The 15,962-nt window shown below is 46.2% G+C and overlaps 7 protein-coding genes across 7 annotated transcripts; 3 read left to right on the top strand and 4 right to left on the bottom strand.

Annotated features, from left to right (window-relative positions):
* Nucleotides 1–70: 70 nt before the first annotated feature.
* On the bottom strand, nt 71–2,469 carry CYBJADRAFT_142390 (M28 family metallopeptidase; the record flags this gene model as incomplete). Its single annotated transcript, XM_020213192.1, has 2 exons — nt 455–2,469; nt 71–325 (listed from the first exon to the last, which is right to left on the bottom strand). Coding segments are annotated over exons 1-2 (2,223 nt in total), but the record flags the coding sequence as incomplete, so codon positions are not given.
* A 158-nt stretch (nt 2,470–2,627) lies between these two features.
* On the bottom strand, nt 2,628–5,317 carry CYBJADRAFT_186221 (M28 family metallopeptidase). The gene has a single exon (XM_020217205.1). It carries the CDS (start codon nt 4,952–4,954, stop codon nt 2,726–2,728), a length of 2,229 nt encoding a protein of 742 aa, XP_020069002.1. The 5' UTR covers nt 4,955–5,317; the 3' UTR covers nt 2,628–2,725.
* Nucleotides 5,318–5,847: 530 nt separating this feature from the next.
* On the top strand, nt 5,848–6,597 carry ATP20 (F1F0 ATP synthase subunit g). Its single transcript, XM_020215587.1, has one exon. It carries the CDS (start codon nt 5,947–5,949, stop codon nt 6,358–6,360), a length of 414 nt encoding a protein of 137 aa, XP_020069001.1. The 5' UTR covers nt 5,848–5,946; the 3' UTR covers nt 6,361–6,597.
* Nucleotides 6,598–6,612: 15 nt separating this feature from the next.
* On the bottom strand, nt 6,613–8,327 carry ROK1 (RNA-dependent ATPase ROK1; the record flags this gene model as incomplete). Its single annotated transcript, XM_020213429.1, has 1 exon — nt 6,613–8,327. A coding segment is annotated over one exon (1,715 nt), but the record flags the coding sequence as incomplete, so codon positions are not given.
* Nucleotides 8,328–8,557: 230 nt separating this feature from the next.
* MRPL15 (mitochondrial 54S ribosomal protein mL57) lies at nt 8,558–9,499 on the top strand. The gene has a single exon (XM_020215586.1). The coding sequence runs from the start codon at nt 8,712–8,714 to the stop codon at nt 9,417–9,419; it is 708 nt and encodes a 235-aa protein (XP_020068999.1). The 5' UTR covers nt 8,558–8,711; the 3' UTR covers nt 9,420–9,499.
* A 324-nt stretch (nt 9,500–9,823) lies between these two features.
* Nucleotides 9,824–14,365, top strand: YCF1 (ATP-binding cassette glutathione S-conjugate transporter YCF1; the record flags this gene model as incomplete). The annotated part of the gene is made up of 1 exon (XM_020212913.1): nt 9,824–14,365. The coding sequence occupies one exon, from the start codon at nt 9,824–9,826 to the stop codon at nt 14,363–14,365; it is 4,542 nt and encodes a 1,513-aa protein (XP_020068998.1).
* A 65-nt stretch (nt 14,366–14,430) lies between these two features.
* HOG1 (mitogen-activated protein kinase HOG1) lies at nt 14,431–15,770 on the bottom strand. The gene has a single exon (XM_020215585.1). The coding sequence runs from the start codon at nt 15,552–15,554 to the stop codon at nt 14,502–14,504; it is 1,053 nt and encodes a 350-aa protein (XP_020068997.1). The 5' UTR covers nt 15,555–15,770; the 3' UTR covers nt 14,431–14,501.
* Nucleotides 15,771–15,962: the final 192 nt, after the last annotated feature.

The following is a 15,962-nucleotide window of genomic DNA, read 5'->3' as shown; positions in this document are numbered from 1 at the left end:
ATGGATAGACAGTCAGTCACTTGACCAAAGAAACCAATCCCTGTTTAGCAGCTTCTCTAATGATTCCAATCCAGCGAACAGCCTCCTCGAAATCATTGTCCTCTAGGGCCTCTGCCAGTCCAGGCAAGGCTTGACCAGCATAACCTGTGTACCTTCCAGATGCAAACACAATATGTTTGAACCAATCACGGTTCTTCAACCCAGGTGCGTATAAGAACTGTTGTTCCACCTTGGAGCTCTGATCGTTGGCTTGACGAACACGTCTGTTGAACAGGAACTTCTTCAATGGGTTCTTAGACTTAGAAACATCCGTGTCCCACTTCTCCTGGAGCTCCTTCTTCTTCGCCTCGTGGCCCTTTGCAACTCCGATGAATGCATGGATAAGACGTCTTGTGGCCTTGATCCACTTCTTCAAGGTTGGCTTCTTCTTGTGTTTTTTCGTGATCTGAGCCACTCTGAGGTGGCATGAATTCATCAAATAGTCTTCATTTCCGTTTTCCAATTCGATGGTCTTGTTCAGCCAATCAGGAGGCACTTGTTCTACCAATGCCTCGTAGAACCCCTTCAACGAGTGTGCAAAGTCTAGAGGAGAAAGTGATTGCAGCAGCTTTGGTTCAGATAAGTTGATTGCCAATAAACCAATGTATTTTGCCAATGCGTTGTGGTACTTAAAGCCAGGGTCAGCAAACTTGCTCATCCAGTGATAAGAATCGTAGTTAGAGTGGTAATGGTATACCGGATCGCCTTTGCCATTGACAAATCCCAAGTCAAAAGATGGGATACCCAAATGCTCATAAAATGCGGTGTAGTCAGAGCCTGATCCCAAGATATGAACAGAGGACTCGTTAACAAAATGGTCGTAGAGGCTCAACGTTTCATCGCCAGGGTATGAAAGCTTCTTGGTCTGGTTAAGAACAAACTGCTCTAGGAGAGGAGACCCAGTCAATCTCAAGTGAGATCCAGACACTGCAACATCAACATTCAAGTAGGCAATCACGTTCTTCTTCAGCTGGTCAGCATACTTTTCAGCATACGCAGTGGATCCTAACAACCCGTACTCCTCACCATCCCATGAGGCCAACAGAAGAGAATATCTAGGTTTATAACCCAGTTTAAACAGCTCGCCAAATGCTCTGGCAACCTCCAAAAGCACTGCAGATCCAGAGTTTGGGTCTGAAGCACCACCTTTGATCCAGGCATCCCTGTGGTTTCCAATGATGATGACTTTATCCGCATCTTCACCTTCAACAAACCCATAAACGTTGCTGATATCGGTGAAGTTATACGTAACGTCGTTATAGAGGTTCACCTGAGATGTTGAAGGCCCTGTAGAGTAATTGAACTCTGGCAGTCCTCCTTTGAATCCCAAATCCAGGCCATGGCCATTGAGCGTCTCCAATATTGGAATGGCCTCCTTGTAGGAGATTGGCAGAGATGGAATACGTGGAATAGTCGTCAGATTTGCCAATGCCTCTGGTGAGCGATCTGTGAAACGGGATGGATCTCCAGGCAAGGAGGATAGGAACTGTACTGAGCCTCTTTGGATACTAGACGGGTTTCTACCTGGTCCCTTTGGATAAGGCTCCACTCCAGAAGGTGTATAGTCATCAGCAGGGTCAGAATAGATGATCACGCCAACAGCACCAGCCTCCTGGGCAAACTTGACCTTCAGGCCTCTAAAGATACCTCCGTAACGGACAATTACAACCTTCCCCTTCACAGTCACGCCTCTTTCAGCCAACAGCTCAAAGTCTTGCTTGGTGCCGTAGTTAGCAAACACCAGCTCGCCAGTGACGTTGCCATTTGCGGAATATCCATGGAATGCTGGCACTAGGCCTTCGCCCCTAGTCGTTGGATCCTGCTCCAGTTCATCTTCAACCAATGTTGGCTCATAAACAACCCTGTATGAGTCCTTGTGTGGCTTCAGTAACCTGATGCCGTGGTCATGTGGATAGTTGATATACACGTTGAAGTTCTCAATCTCAGCCTTCCACCCAAACTCCTCCAGCTTATCAGCAGTGAACTGTGCCAGGGCAAAGTTCGTGCCTGCCAGATGAGCCTCGCTGGTGTACTTCTTCAACCACTCGCCAGCGTGGTTTGACGACGATAGTACTCCCTGGTACAATGACTCCAGTTCAGTAGCATTGAACTCACTGTAAGCCACAGCGGCAGCGCCCTCTACAGCGCCCTCCACAGCGGCTTCAACCTGGCCACCAGGCCAGGCCAATGACACCCACACGAGTCCAAACACCACCATCAGCGTGGTGAAGCACGCCCTCCACCTTCTCAGCATGCCATGAGCCATAGTTGGCCGTGCGCTCTTATCCATCTCTAACGATAACTTCTCGCTCATATAGCAACTAACAAAGGATGAGGGCTTCGTTAGCCTCTTCAGCGTGAACTTCTCTCTACAACGAGACATTCTTCAGCAGTGTGAACCCCTGTTTGATGTTAACCCCCGTCTCAGTGTGCCTCCTCTCGGGGTATTAGCAGAGGAGAGCAACCTCCAGTGTTGTTTCTGCCCGTTTAGGACACAACGCCGGGAGGCTGTAACGCCGATCAGCATCAAAGGCCATCAGCAAAGAGGCATGGAACGCCAGTGTGGCATAGAACGCCAGTGAGGCATAGAACGCCCAGCTGAGGCCTTCCATCTCTACAGTGCTCACGTTTTGAAAGGGCTTGCAAGCTTCAGCAGAATTGCTCCCATATATGTGTATTATTGTATTTAAACCAGTGAGGCAATGGCTCTTTGGGCCGCAACTTGGAGGATATGTATCCAACGAGCAGCTTCGTCGAAGCTGTCATCCTCCAGAGCCTCAGTGAGGCCTGGCAAGGACTGGCCGGCATAGCCTGTGTATCTCCCAGAGGCGTAGACAATGTGCTTGAACCATTCACGGCTCTTGAGCCCGCCTTCGTACAGGAACTGCTTCTCAAAGTTACGCGACTTGTCGTTGATTGTGGCGACACGCTTGTCGAACAAGGTCTTCGTGATTGGGCTCGAGGACGTTGAGACAGACTCGTCCCATTGCGATTGCAAGTACTCCTTTTCCTCGTCGTGGTGTTTAGCAACCTCTTCTAGAATTGACAGAGTATCGTTTGTTGCCGTGATCAGGTCTCTCAACACGGTGACGTCTGTTGAAGTGAGGTTGTCCTCGCTGTAGCTATAAGGCGCAATGATATCGTCATCCAGCACCACGGTTTGGTTGAGCCAATCCTGAGGAATGGTGGAAACCAACGTGCTAAAGTATCCGGCAACAGCTGAAGCATAATCACTTGTGGAATATGATTTCAGGAGCTTCTCCTCGGTGAGCTTGAGGGTCAATAAGCCCAGATATTGGGCCAGAGCGTTGTGGTACTTGAAACCAGGGTCAGCAAAGGTGGAAATCCAATGGTAAGAGTCATAGTTTGAGTGATAATGGTAGACAGGGTCGCCCAAACCTGGATTGAATCCCAAGTCAATAGATGGAATGCCCAGATGCTCGTAAAACGTTGTGTAGTCCGAGCCTGAACCTAGGATGAGAATCTCAGATTCGTTCAAGAAACGTTCAGTGAGAGAAACGTTGGTATCTGGATGAGTAACAAGAGAGCCTTGGTCTAACAGTAACTGGTTAAACAGTGGAGAGCCAGCTAATTCCAGGTGTGTTCCACCAACGGCAACGTCAACGTTGATGTAACCAACAGCCTGCTTGTCCAACTTAGCAGCATACTTCTCAGCATACGATGTTGATCCGAGTAAGGCGTACTCTTCACCATCCCAAGATGCTAAGAGTATAGAATATCTTGGTTTGTAGCCTTGTTTGAACAACTCGTTGAGTCCTCTTGCAAGCTCCAGAAGAACTGCGGACCCAGAGTTTGGATCACCAGCACCACCTTTAACCCACGCATCTCTGTGGTTTCCGATAATAACGACCTTATCAGCCTCTTGGCCCTCAATTAGGCCATAGACGTTGGTAATATTGGTAAAGTCATACTCAACGTTATTGTACAAGTTTATCTTCGCACTTGAAGGGCCGGTTGTATAGTTAAAGGTCGAGACACCTCCTTTAAACCCAAGGTCTGATCCATATCCGTTGAGGGTCTCCAATATTGGAATGGCCTCCTTGTAGGAGATTGGCAGAGATGGAATACGTGGAATAGTCGTCAGATTTGACAATGCCTCTGGTGAGCGATCTGTGAAACGGGATGGATCTCCAGGCAAGGAGGACAAGAACTGCACTGAGCCTCTTTGGATACTAGACGGGTTTCTACCTGGGCCCTTTGGATAAGGCTCGGCATCTGGAGGAGAGTAATCGTCTGCTGGATCTGAATAAGTGATAACACCTAGTGCACCAGCCTCTTGGGCAAACTTGACCTTTAAGCCTCTAAAGATTCCTCCGTAACGGACAATGACGATTTTACCCTCAAGATCAATGTTGTTCTCAGCCAATAGGGCAAAGTCCTCCTTTGTACCGTAGTTAGCAAACACCAATTCTGCAGTGACGTTGCCATTCGCAGAATACCCATGGAATGCTGGCACTAGGCCTTCACCGCTAGTCGTTGGATCCTCTTCCAACTCATCCTCAACCAAGGTTGGTTGGTAAGTCAATTCATAAGAGCCATCTTCGTTTGGCTCTAAAACCTTGATGGAGTTCTCAACAGGGTAATTAATGTAGACGCTAAAGTTCTCAAACTTGGCTTTGAACCCAAACTCCTCAAATCTTTGAGCAGTGAACTCTGCCAGGTGATAATTCTGACCAGCAAGGTGTTGTTCTTGCGTATAAGTCTTCAACCAATCACCAGCGTTGTTAGAAGACGTGAGCACGTCCTGGTAAATCTTGGTGATTTCATCGATGCTGAGCTTCTCAGAGGTTTCATCATAAGTTGGAAGTGCCAAAACGCTGCTTGCAATGCAAAGCAGCTTAACCAATGATGTTGTCACTCCACCTGACGAAGCACTTTTGTCCGAGACTCCCATTATTACTTGATTATTGCGACTGGCTACTTCAAAATGACAATGTCATTCCTGAAACCTCATATTTATACCTCTAGTGGCCACACGGCCATGGTGAAGAAACGTCTTGGGAATCGAATATCTCGTTATCGATGCTCTTGATGATGGAATACATGTGCACATCAGGCTGCTCTCAGTGGCCATTCCACGAAGCACTAGCTCACGAAGCACTAGCTCACGAAACCTTGCACAAACTGTGGTTCCCAACTGTGGATCAACGATGAGCCCTTGGAGGAGCTACCCTTGTGGCACAGCACCCCTCCCCAGGTGTGGAAGCTTCCCATGCACATTGGCTGTTGGCAATGCAAGGGTTTATAGTGTTGAGCTCTCTGCTGTCAGCCATAACAACGCCTCCACGTCGCCTAGGGGTTACGACATCTCGCGTAGAACGGCACTCCAGAGCCAACACACCAGTCGTCTCATCTCATCTCATCTCATCTCATCTCATCTAATCCGAGCTCACCACATCTCATCCGAGCTCATCGGCATCAACTACAACCGACAAGCCGGCAACCGCCCGTGCAACCGCCCACATAAAGGCCATCTACACGCAAACACAGCAATAACAGCAGTGCACATCACACCTCCAGCCCTCGATAACCGCCATTCACCCACCAGATGAGCCTCGACACAACCATCCCATCGCAACTGTGAGAGCGCTGTGAAGAGCGCTGTGAAATGTAAACAAAGAGGCATGCTGACATTTACGTCGGCCTACACCACACGCCTGCGTAATCCACAGCACTAACAACCCCCCTCGCCCAATCAGATCCGAGATTTCGCAGCATAAGTCCAAATACGGGAAATTTCGCGCATTTCCCTCCGGTTTTCCTCATTTGTGCTCCTCTGCGTTGTGTGTGGTTTTTTTCACCGGCAAAAGGGTGAAACTTTTGTATCCCAGCAGTGATAACTGAGCGAGTGTTGTGTGAGCGTGCCCGTTTTAGCGTATTAAAGAGATGTTCCGTCACGTTGTTAGAAAGTCCATGGCTGGTGTCCGTAACCAGTCCACCGTCTCCAAGGCCAAGGATGCTGTTTCAGACAAGGTTGAGCAGCTTACCGGGTTGTTCAACAAGACCGTTTACTGGACCAAGGTTACTGGCGAGCTTGCAAAGCAAGTGTACTTGAAGGAAAAGCTCTCTCCACCATCAGTGGCTGAGATCCAATCTGTCTACCAGACTCTGTACACCCAAGGTGTCCACTATGCTCAGAGACCTCTGGAGTTCGTCAATGTTCTGAGCAAGAGCCTTGACAAGAACACCTTGATCAACGGTGGTGCTTACCTTGTCCAATTTGCCGGTCTCTTTGCCCTCGGGGAGGCCATTGGTCGCCGTAAACTCATTGGTTACCCATCCTTCCAGTCCCACCACTGAATCGTGTCCTCAAATATTCCACTTCTCATTTTCCTTTGATTCATCTCGCTGCCTCCGTTGAGAAGGAGCCCGCAATCAAAGGATGTGTCTCCCCAGTACATATTTATCAAAATTTATACAAAGCTTTGTTGCACTGCTAAGCTAGATACTAAACAAACGTTGCATACAAGAAGTTATGGAAAGAGTGGCTTATATATCTCTGTTTAGTGCAATGCATCTTAAAATACTGCTAACGAAAGTGTAGCGTTCAGCTTAATCGTCCGAGATTATGACTTGCTTCTCGTTGAACTCCTTCTCCAAGAGCTCTAGCCTCTTGCGCTTCTTCGAAGCTTCAATCATGTCTGTTTTCTGTCTACGCTTCTGCTTCACGATCTTTGGTACTGTACTGATATCCTTTCTCTTGATCTGCCCATTCTTGATCCTCTTCTTCTCATTCTTTGAGATCTTTGTCATATTATCCATCCATTTGTCATAATCGGATCCACTTTGCTTCATAACATTGACAATTGGCTTAATAGCCACCGAATCTTCCTTTGTGTAGAATGTGACAGCCTTACCCTCACGTCCACCACGACCAGTTCTACCAATTCTGTGCACGTATGCCTGAGCACTGTTTGGAACGTCATAGTTGATCACGAGGTTGACACCTTTGAAATCTATACCTCTCGCAAGCACATCTGTACAGATTAATACCCAAATGTCACGCTTCTTAAATCTATCAATGATCTCTTGACGCTGGACCTGTGTTCTCTCCGCGTGTATCACATCAACGTTTAATCTATCGTACAACAGTTCGTGGAACAGAGCCTTCGCACGAGTAATGGATTGCAAGAAGATAAGTACTGGGGGTTTAAACTCACCTTCTTGGATAAGCTGTCTGATAGCGATGAGCTTACCTTGCTCGTTACCGCAAAACACCAATTTTTGTTCAATCTGTTGATTGGCAGCTTCTTTATGACCGATAATCACTCTTACAGGGTGAACCATGATGGAGTTTGCCAACTCCTCCACGCTTGAAGGGATCGTTGCAGAGAACATTGATCTTCTCAACTTCGGATTGGAACACTTTGACAAGATCTCATCCGTTTGTTCGACGAAATTCTTATCGAACAGCTTATCAGCTTCGTCAAAGATCAGACGTTCCACAGTAGACAGGTCCAACGCCTCATTCTTCACAACGTCAATGAGTCTTAACGGAGTTGAGATTATCAAATCGAATTTATCCTTCTTGACGATGTTGTTTTTCAACTTCCCACTCAAGGACTTCGACAAGATGGCGGTCTTCACATCGGTTCTCTTTGTCAGCTTGTTACACTCATCAAAGATCTGTTGTGCCAGCTCTTTGGTTGGCGAGATTATCAACGCCTTTAGGCCTTTTCTCTGGCTGGTCTTCAACTGTTGAACCAATGGTGTCAAGAATGCCAACGTCTTACCTGAACCTGTTGGCGCACATGCCACGATGTCCCTGTCAAACAGAGTTATTGGGATGGCTTCCGATTGAATCGGGGTAGGCTCTGTGAAGCCGGCATCTATAAGATTTGACAACACTCTCTGGTCCAGCTTGAAACGCGCTATGAGGTCCTCGAAAGAGCCTATCGGCAGTGGGATGTCGTCACCGGTAACGTTTGCCTTGTACGACTTTCTCAGAGCATGTGCCTCCTCTTCTGTCTTGACCCTTGGCGATGGTCCCTCAAAGCCCTCACCTTCACCCTCCTCTTCCTCTTCCTCGATATCATTGACGGCATCGATCTCCTCTTCCTCGTCTTTCAACTCCTGAGACTTCGCCAACTCCTTGAACTTGTTTGTCTTGAAGAAATCAATCTCCCTGTCAACCTCCTTCTCAACATGTACCTCTTTCTTCTTCTGACTGTGAGTCTTCTGCCCCGACGGCAAGGCATAATCAGTCACCAACTGCTTCGACTTCTTCAAAGAAGCACCTCGGCTGAGCACTCTAAAGATATCCATGCTTGTAATCCTCGCAGCTCCAACCCAAAAATACCAGCTCAAGCGGTGAATTACAACCTCATCGCCAAATCTTCCTCCTCTGCCCTTCTGCGCAGTGAGAGCCCATCGGAGGGAGCAGGCGGAAAAAATTTCAGCGTGGTGCTTCCCCTACCGAAAACGCTGGGCAGAGTCGAAGCAGCGAAAAAGGGCGAAAAACTTTGAGCTGGCGAGGGAAACTTTTCAGCGTCGGGCTCAGTGGAAGAGGCCAGCTATATTGGAAACTTCTGTAAAGCCAATTGGAGTTATTTGGCGTATCAGCTTCTTTTGGACGTGTGCTTGATTTGAGCTTGCCTTTCGATTTTGTTGTGTTGGATTTGAAGCGTTGTGTGATGAACAGTAGCATACGGATGATGTTGTCCCCGCTGGTGAAGACCAGCCAGCAACAGGCGACGAGACTCACGCCTTCTTCTCTGCTTGTGCTTAGACCTTGCCAGTGCACTGCTTCTCGTGGTGTTGGCTATCTCCACAGAGGCTCGAGGGTACGTGGTCTTGTGCGTGATGAGTCGGACTATCTCGTGAGTCCTAAGGGAATCCCCTACGGTGTCAGCGAGGAATCGCTGTCACCTCTGAAGAGACTATTGGGCGACCAATACGCCCTACCAGATGAGGTGTCATTGCAGGTGCTGACGCATAAGAGCTTTGCCCATGGCAAGAAGCCCTTCAACGAGAAGCTGGCGGTGTTGGGGTCCCACTTCCTCAAATACAAGAGCTCCATCTATACGATCAACACCGACGGCCTGAACCACATTGGAACGCAGGGCGCCAAACAGATCATCTCTGAAAGGGTTTTGGCCAAATTCGTGGAGAACGCTGGTGTTGGCGAGTCCATCTACTGGAAGAAGAGAGACCCACTACAAACCGACGCGAAGAAGAGCGGCCAGCACGCGGTATACGCCAGAACAAGCGAGGCCATCGTTGGTGCGATATTGCTGAACCACGGCAAAGACACCGCCTCCAGGTTTGTCTACGACGTTCTGCTCAACGGTGAAGATGGCCTCGTCAAGGCGGCATCCCAGATCCGCTCATCACAACCACAACCTCAGACCACCGCCTAAAGAGCACATCCTTAAGCGGCAGCCGCCCCAGAGCTCCCGCCTGCCGCCCTAGAGCGCCCGCCTAGAGACCTCCTCCTCCTGTGTATACATCGTGTAAATAAAACTACCTGAACACTGTACTTCCTCGTAGTTGTAACATCGCATTACGTAACCAATGGGTCAAGTCTCAGCTAACTCCGCGAACTTCCCAATGCGGTAACTTTTCCGGCGCGCTTATGCGTAAGGTGTGGTAATTCTTCTTGTTACTTCATCAGCGGCAAATTGGTATTTGTTTCCTCTCTGTCTTTGTGCACTGTTTTCTTCCTCTCCTTGTAACAAAGCCCCGGTGAATTCAGTGTTTACAAGTTGTCCAATTACTCTGTTCGATGAGTCTCTTTTTCGCTGGAAAGGACGCCGTTGGCCAAATGCTGGGGTCCTTTGGTCCTGGCCAGCTGCCGCTACGTGAAGATGTGGTTGATGGCCATCCTCAGCAGGCTCAGCAGAGAGCCGCTGTGGGTGTTAGCTACGCGGTCGAGCCTTCTGTCGGAAACAGCTCGTACTGTGACGTTGTGTGTGATGATAAAGAGGGCTGGGGCCCGGTTTCCCCGGTGTATGCTGACTTGACGATGTGCTTCCTCAACGGAGCGCTGCTGTCTACGTTGAACGCGCTGTTCATCGTGCTTGCGATCCACGATATCCGTCGCATCACAGGCGCCAGGGGCGTGAAGTACAGAAAGAACTGGAGCTACTATGCCAGGATGATCCTCGTCTTGTTCCAGCTGTCGTTGGCCGCTGTGTATACTTACAACTTGGTTCCATCTCTGGACTCGTACTTGAACGTTGATTTCATACAGTCATCGTTACAAATTGCCGCCTTGTTGCTTGGTGTGGCCTTGAACCATCTCGATTACGTCTATTCAAAGATCACGTCGACGGTTATGCTGCTCTACTGGTTCTTCAGCGCATTCTTGGGGTTCCTAAAGATGCTCAACATGCTGTGGAGACATGAAGTTCACGATAACTTCACCGTTCAGGTCTTCCTCTTCGTCAACGCGGTGTTCACGCTGTTGGTGTGTTGGATGCCCATCAAGCCGCAAACTTATCACCCAGTGGATAAGGAAAACCCATTCGACAATGCAGATGTGTTCTCTGTGATGACATTCTCTTGGATGACCCCGCTGATGAAGCTGGGTTACAAGCAATATCTGACCGAGGATGATTTGCCACCTCTACCTCGTTCTTTCAAGTCCGGTTACCTCTCAGAAGTTTTCGAAGAACACTGGAATAAACAGCTGAAAAAATCTAATCCTTCGTTGGGTTGGTCTATTTTGGTGACTTTTGGTCCACGTATCGTGTTAGGCGGAATGTTCAAAGCCATCCAAGACATCTTACAATTCTCTCAACCACTGATGTTGAGATATTTGATTCAATTCGTGAATGTCTATAACTATGAACAATCACAGCCAATCACTAGAGGTGTTTCGTTGGTTATTGCAATGTTTATTATCTCAGTTTCTCAAACTGCTCTGTTACATCAGTACTTTTGGAATATCTTTAACGTTGGAATGAATGTCAAATCATCCTTGATTGCCACCATCTACAAAAAGGCATTGAAACTGTCCAACGAGGCTAGAGGTGAAAAGGCAACTGGTGATATCGTCAACTTGATGTCCGTTGATACCCAGAGATTGGCTGATTTATCCAATGTGGGGTCAATCATTTGGTCTGGTCCATTCCAAATCATCTTATGCTTGGTTTCATTACACAGCTTGTTGGGAAATTCTATGTGGGTTGGTGTTGTTGTCATGTTAATCCTCATTCCTTTGAATTCTTACTTTACAAAATATATCAAAACGTTGCAAAAATCCCAGATGAAAAATAAAGATGAGAGAACTCGTGTCATCGCAGAAATTCTTAACAATATAAAATCTTTGAAGTTATATGGTTGGGAAAAGCCTTACAAGGCTAAGCTAAACCATGTTAGAAATGAAAAGGAACTGAAGAATCTGATCAAGATGAGTAAGGTGCAAGCATACTTGAGTGGTCAATGGATGATGGCTCCTTTCTTAGTGTCTTGTTCAACATTTGCAGCATTTATCTGGTTGGAGAATAAACCACTGACCACTGATTTGGTGTTCCCAGCTCTAACTTTGTTCAACTTGTTACAATTCCCATTGGCCGTTATCCCAATGGCGATCACCTCTTTCATCGAAGCTCAAGTCGCTATTGGCAGATTGTCATCATTTTTGAGATCTGAAGAGTTGCAACCAGATGCCGTCACACATTTAGAGAAGGCAAAGAGAGTTGGTGATGTCTCTGTGGAGATAAAAGATGGTACTTTCCTATGGCAACGTAAGCCAGAATACAAGATTGCCTTGGACAAAATCAATTTTGTGGCCAAGAAGGGAGAACTATCATGTATTGTAGGTAGAGTCGGCTCTGGTAAATCGGCTTTGATCCAGAGTATCTTGGGTGATCTCAATAGAATTAATGGTTCTGTCACTATTCATGGTGAAATTGCCTATGTTGCACAAGTTCCTTGGATTATGAACGGTACAGTCAGGGAGAACATTCTCTTTGGTCATAGATATGATCCTGTGTTTTATGAAAAGACTGTGAAAGCGTGCGCTTTGACTGTGGATTTTGCCATCCTAAAGGATGGCGACCACACGCTCGTCGGTGAAAAGGGTATTTCTCTTTCTGGAGGTCAGAAGGCCAGAATCTCCCTGGCAAGAGCCGTTTATGCCAGAGCAGACGTCTACTTATTCGATGATCCTTTAGCTGCGGTTGATGAACATGTTGGTAAGCACCTTGTGAACCACGTTTTGGGTCCTCAGGGCTTGCTAAGCTCAAAATGCAAAGTCCTTGCTACAAACAAGATTTCCGTTCTTTCTATTGCCAATAACATCACTCTTATGCAAGATGGAAGTATCACCCAACAAGGTACCTATGATCAAATCATGAATGCACCGGGCTCTGTTTTGTCTCAACTCATCACCGAATACGGTGAAAAGAAAGCTGAGAGTGAAGGGTTTAAAGAAGAAGAAATTGACGTGGAAAATTTGGTCTCTGAAGAATCCTCTGAGGCTGGAGATATATCCGATGCGTTAAGTTTAAGAAGAGCAAGTTCTGTGACTCTCAAGTCGATCAGATTTGCTGACGATGATGTTGCACAGGAACGTAAGGAACATCGTGAACAAGGCAAAGTGAAATGGTCTGTCTACAAGGATTATATCCAAGCCTGTAATCCTAGATATTGTTGCCTCTGTTTGGGTGCAATAATTGCAGCACAAATCCTTAGTATTGTCAGTTCCGTTTGGTTAAAATACTGGTCTGAAATTAACGGTGATGATCACTCCAACCCACATGCATGGATCTATTTGGGTATTTATTTCGTAATTGGTCTTGGAACTTCCCTTGTTTACATATTCCAAATGATTACCCTGTGGCAATACTGTTCTATTGAAGGTTCGAAGAAGTTGCATTCTGATATGATTGACAGTGTGATGAGAGCCCCAATGCAATTCTTTGAGACCACTCCAATTGGAAGAATTTTGAACAGATTCTCAAATGATATTTACAAGATTGATGAAGTGCTCGCAAGAACTATTGCACAGTTTGTTGCAAACTCCTTAAAGGTCGGTTTCACCATTCTTGTCATTTGTTATTCTACATGGCAATTTATTCTGATCATTATTCCTTTGTTGTTCCTCTATATGAACTACCAGCAGTATTATATGAGAACTTCTCGTGAATTGAGAAGATTGGACTCTGTTACACGTTCTCCAGTCTTTGCACACTTCCAGGAAACAATTACAGGAACGTCCACAATCAGAGGTTTCGGACAACAGGATAGATTCAAGCACATCAACCAATCACACGTTGACAATAACATGAGTGCTTACTTTCCTACTGTCAACTCCAACCGTTGGTTAGCTGTTAGATTGGAGTTCATAGGATCTGTGATTATCCTGGCAGCAGCAGGTTTGTCCATTTTCACTTTGAAATTTGGTACTATTTCGGCGGGTCTTGTTGGTTTGTCCGTTTCTTATTCGCTTCAGATCACCCAATCTTTGAATTGGATTGTCAGAATGACTGTTGAGGTTGAAACTAACATTGTTGCAGTGGAGAGAGTTAAGGAATATAGCATCTTGAAACCTGAAGCACCAGAAATTGTTGAGCCACGTCCAAAATCCACGTGGCCAGAGCACGGTAAGATTGAATTCAAGAACTACTCCACACGTTATAGAGAAGGATTAGACCTTGTGTTGAAGAACATCAACTTGTCTATTAATCCGAAGGAGAAAATTGGTATCGTTGGAAGAACTGGTGCTGGTAAGTCATCTTTGACGCTGGCTTTGTTTAGAATCATTGAAGCCGCAAGTGGTGAAATTATCATTGATGGTGTTCCAACTCAGACTGTTGGTTTGGAAGATCTTAGACATAAGCTGTCAATCATTCCTCAAGATTCCCAGGTGTTTGAAGGCACTGTTAGGGAAAACATTGACCCTACAAATCAATTCACCGATGAACAAATATGGAATGCACTGGAACTGTCACATCTGAAATCCCACATTGTCGGAATGAGTGATTCCAATGAAGGACTGAACGTCAAGCTCAGTGAAGGAGGATCCAACTTATCAGTTGGGCAAAGACAACTGATGTGTCTTGCCAGGGCTTTGTTGATTCCATCAACAATATTGGTTTTGGACGAAGCGACTGCTGCGGTTGATGTTGAAACTGATGAGATTGTCCAAAAGACCATCAGAGATGAATTCAAAGATAGAACAATCCTGACGATTGCGCATAGACTAAACACCATCATGGATAGTGATCGTATTGTTGTTTTAGAAAAGGGTGAAATCAAGGAGTTTGATACCCCAGAGAACTTGTTAAAGAACAAGGATGGGTTGTTCTACTCCCTCGTGAATGCACACGAATCTGACGACAATGGCAAGGATGCTTGAAACGACCTGAACAGTCAAAATTTAAAGAGTAATTTTTGGTTTCCTCCATGTTCTACAGCTGTACCGTTCGTTGTTAAAAGAAAGCTTTAAGCTACATAGTAACACATTAATTCCTCCTTTTCCCCTTCTCTTCACATCACTGTTGCATGTTATCCACCTGGTGGAAGTCCAAAATTTCAGAGTACATCATCACTCTCCAAGTGTCAATTGGTAACTCAGCATCGTTAAAACTCCAATCAAACTTCTCCTCTGCTACTGGCTCATCCGAAGGGTCATGGTAAGGTGCCAGATACGGATGTTCCAATATCTCAGCAGCGGTGATTCTCTTCTTCGGGTCAAACACGAGCATCTTCTCCAAAAGGTCTATAGCTTCAGGCTCAACACCTTTAAATCTCTCGGTTAATGGAACAGGGTCTCTATGAGGTAATGACTTGACAAATCTCAAGGTGTTTTCAGAAGCGATTGTATCGATAACGTCTGCTGGTGGTGTTCCCAGCAGTTCTGTGATTATAGAGAATTGGTGGACGTGATCTTTACCTGGGAACAGAGGTTTACCTTCAATCATTTCAGCAAATATACAACCAGCAGACCATATGTCCACCTCTGTATCATATTTCTGCCATGTCAGCATGATTTCTGGAGCCCTGTAGTATCTCGTGGATACGTAACCGGTCATTTGTGGATCTTGGACTCTTGCGAGTCCGAAATCGCAAATCTTCAAATCACAGTTCTCATTGATCAGGATGTTTGAAGGTTTCAGATCACGATGAATGACACCGGCTGAGTGGACATACTTCAACCCTCTAATGATCTGATAGAGGAAGTACTGGATGAACTGCTTTTCAAGAGGACGAGACGTTAACAAACGGTGCAAATCAGTACCTTGTAACTCCGTGACGAAATAGATATCCTCCAATGGTGATAGAAATATATCCTCAAGGGTGATCAGGTTCTCATGGCGTAGATGTTTTAACAGCTTGAGCTCACGGTACGTTCTCTTAGCCAACACTGGTGTGGAAAACGGTTTCATGATCTTCTTAATAGCAACGTTCTGGTCTGTAAGCTTATCCCTGGCTGAGCACACCAACCCAAACGCCCCCATCCCAACTGGATTGAGATCTGTATATCTATTAGTGATCTCAAAGACCGTACCAAAGATCTGTGTTCTGACGAATTCTTCCTGTGACATCGTTGCTAACAGCTATTGTTGCCCTTGAAGTGTCAATGTCGTTAACTTTCGTGTGCTATTTGGAGCCAACAAGTGTGGTATTATGTGGAATCACGAGAGAATAACTGGTGTGTATTTTTTGCCCAAAAATGTCACAATTTCTGTATCTATTGACAACAATTGGTGTTAATACCAGGGGAATTCAAATCAACTTCAAGTACCAAAGCAACAATTAATGGTCAAAATGCTGTTTTAAAGAAGAAGGGGGGAAAAAGAGAAAAGGGCTCAGCATTCGACGGGTTAAGGTTTACGTTGGTGTTGGGGTGTTGGGGTGTTGGGGTGTTGAAGTGTTGCCTCCTAGGTGTTCGGATGTTTATAAACCCGCTTCCTCCTCCCCTCCGCAACCGCATTACTGGTGCTAGTGCAATT

This window comes from Cyberlindnera jadinii, assembly GCF_001661405.1.
Source record: "Cyberlindnera jadinii NRRL Y-1542 unplaced genomic scaffold CYBJAscaffold_13, whole genome shotgun sequence".
In the NCBI taxonomy this organism is placed as follows: domain Eukaryota; kingdom Fungi; phylum Ascomycota; class Saccharomycetes; order Phaffomycetales; family Wickerhamomycetaceae; genus Williopsis; species Williopsis jadinii.
Note: the sequence above shows the minus strand (reverse complement) of the source record. Positions and strands in the feature narration are given on the sequence as shown.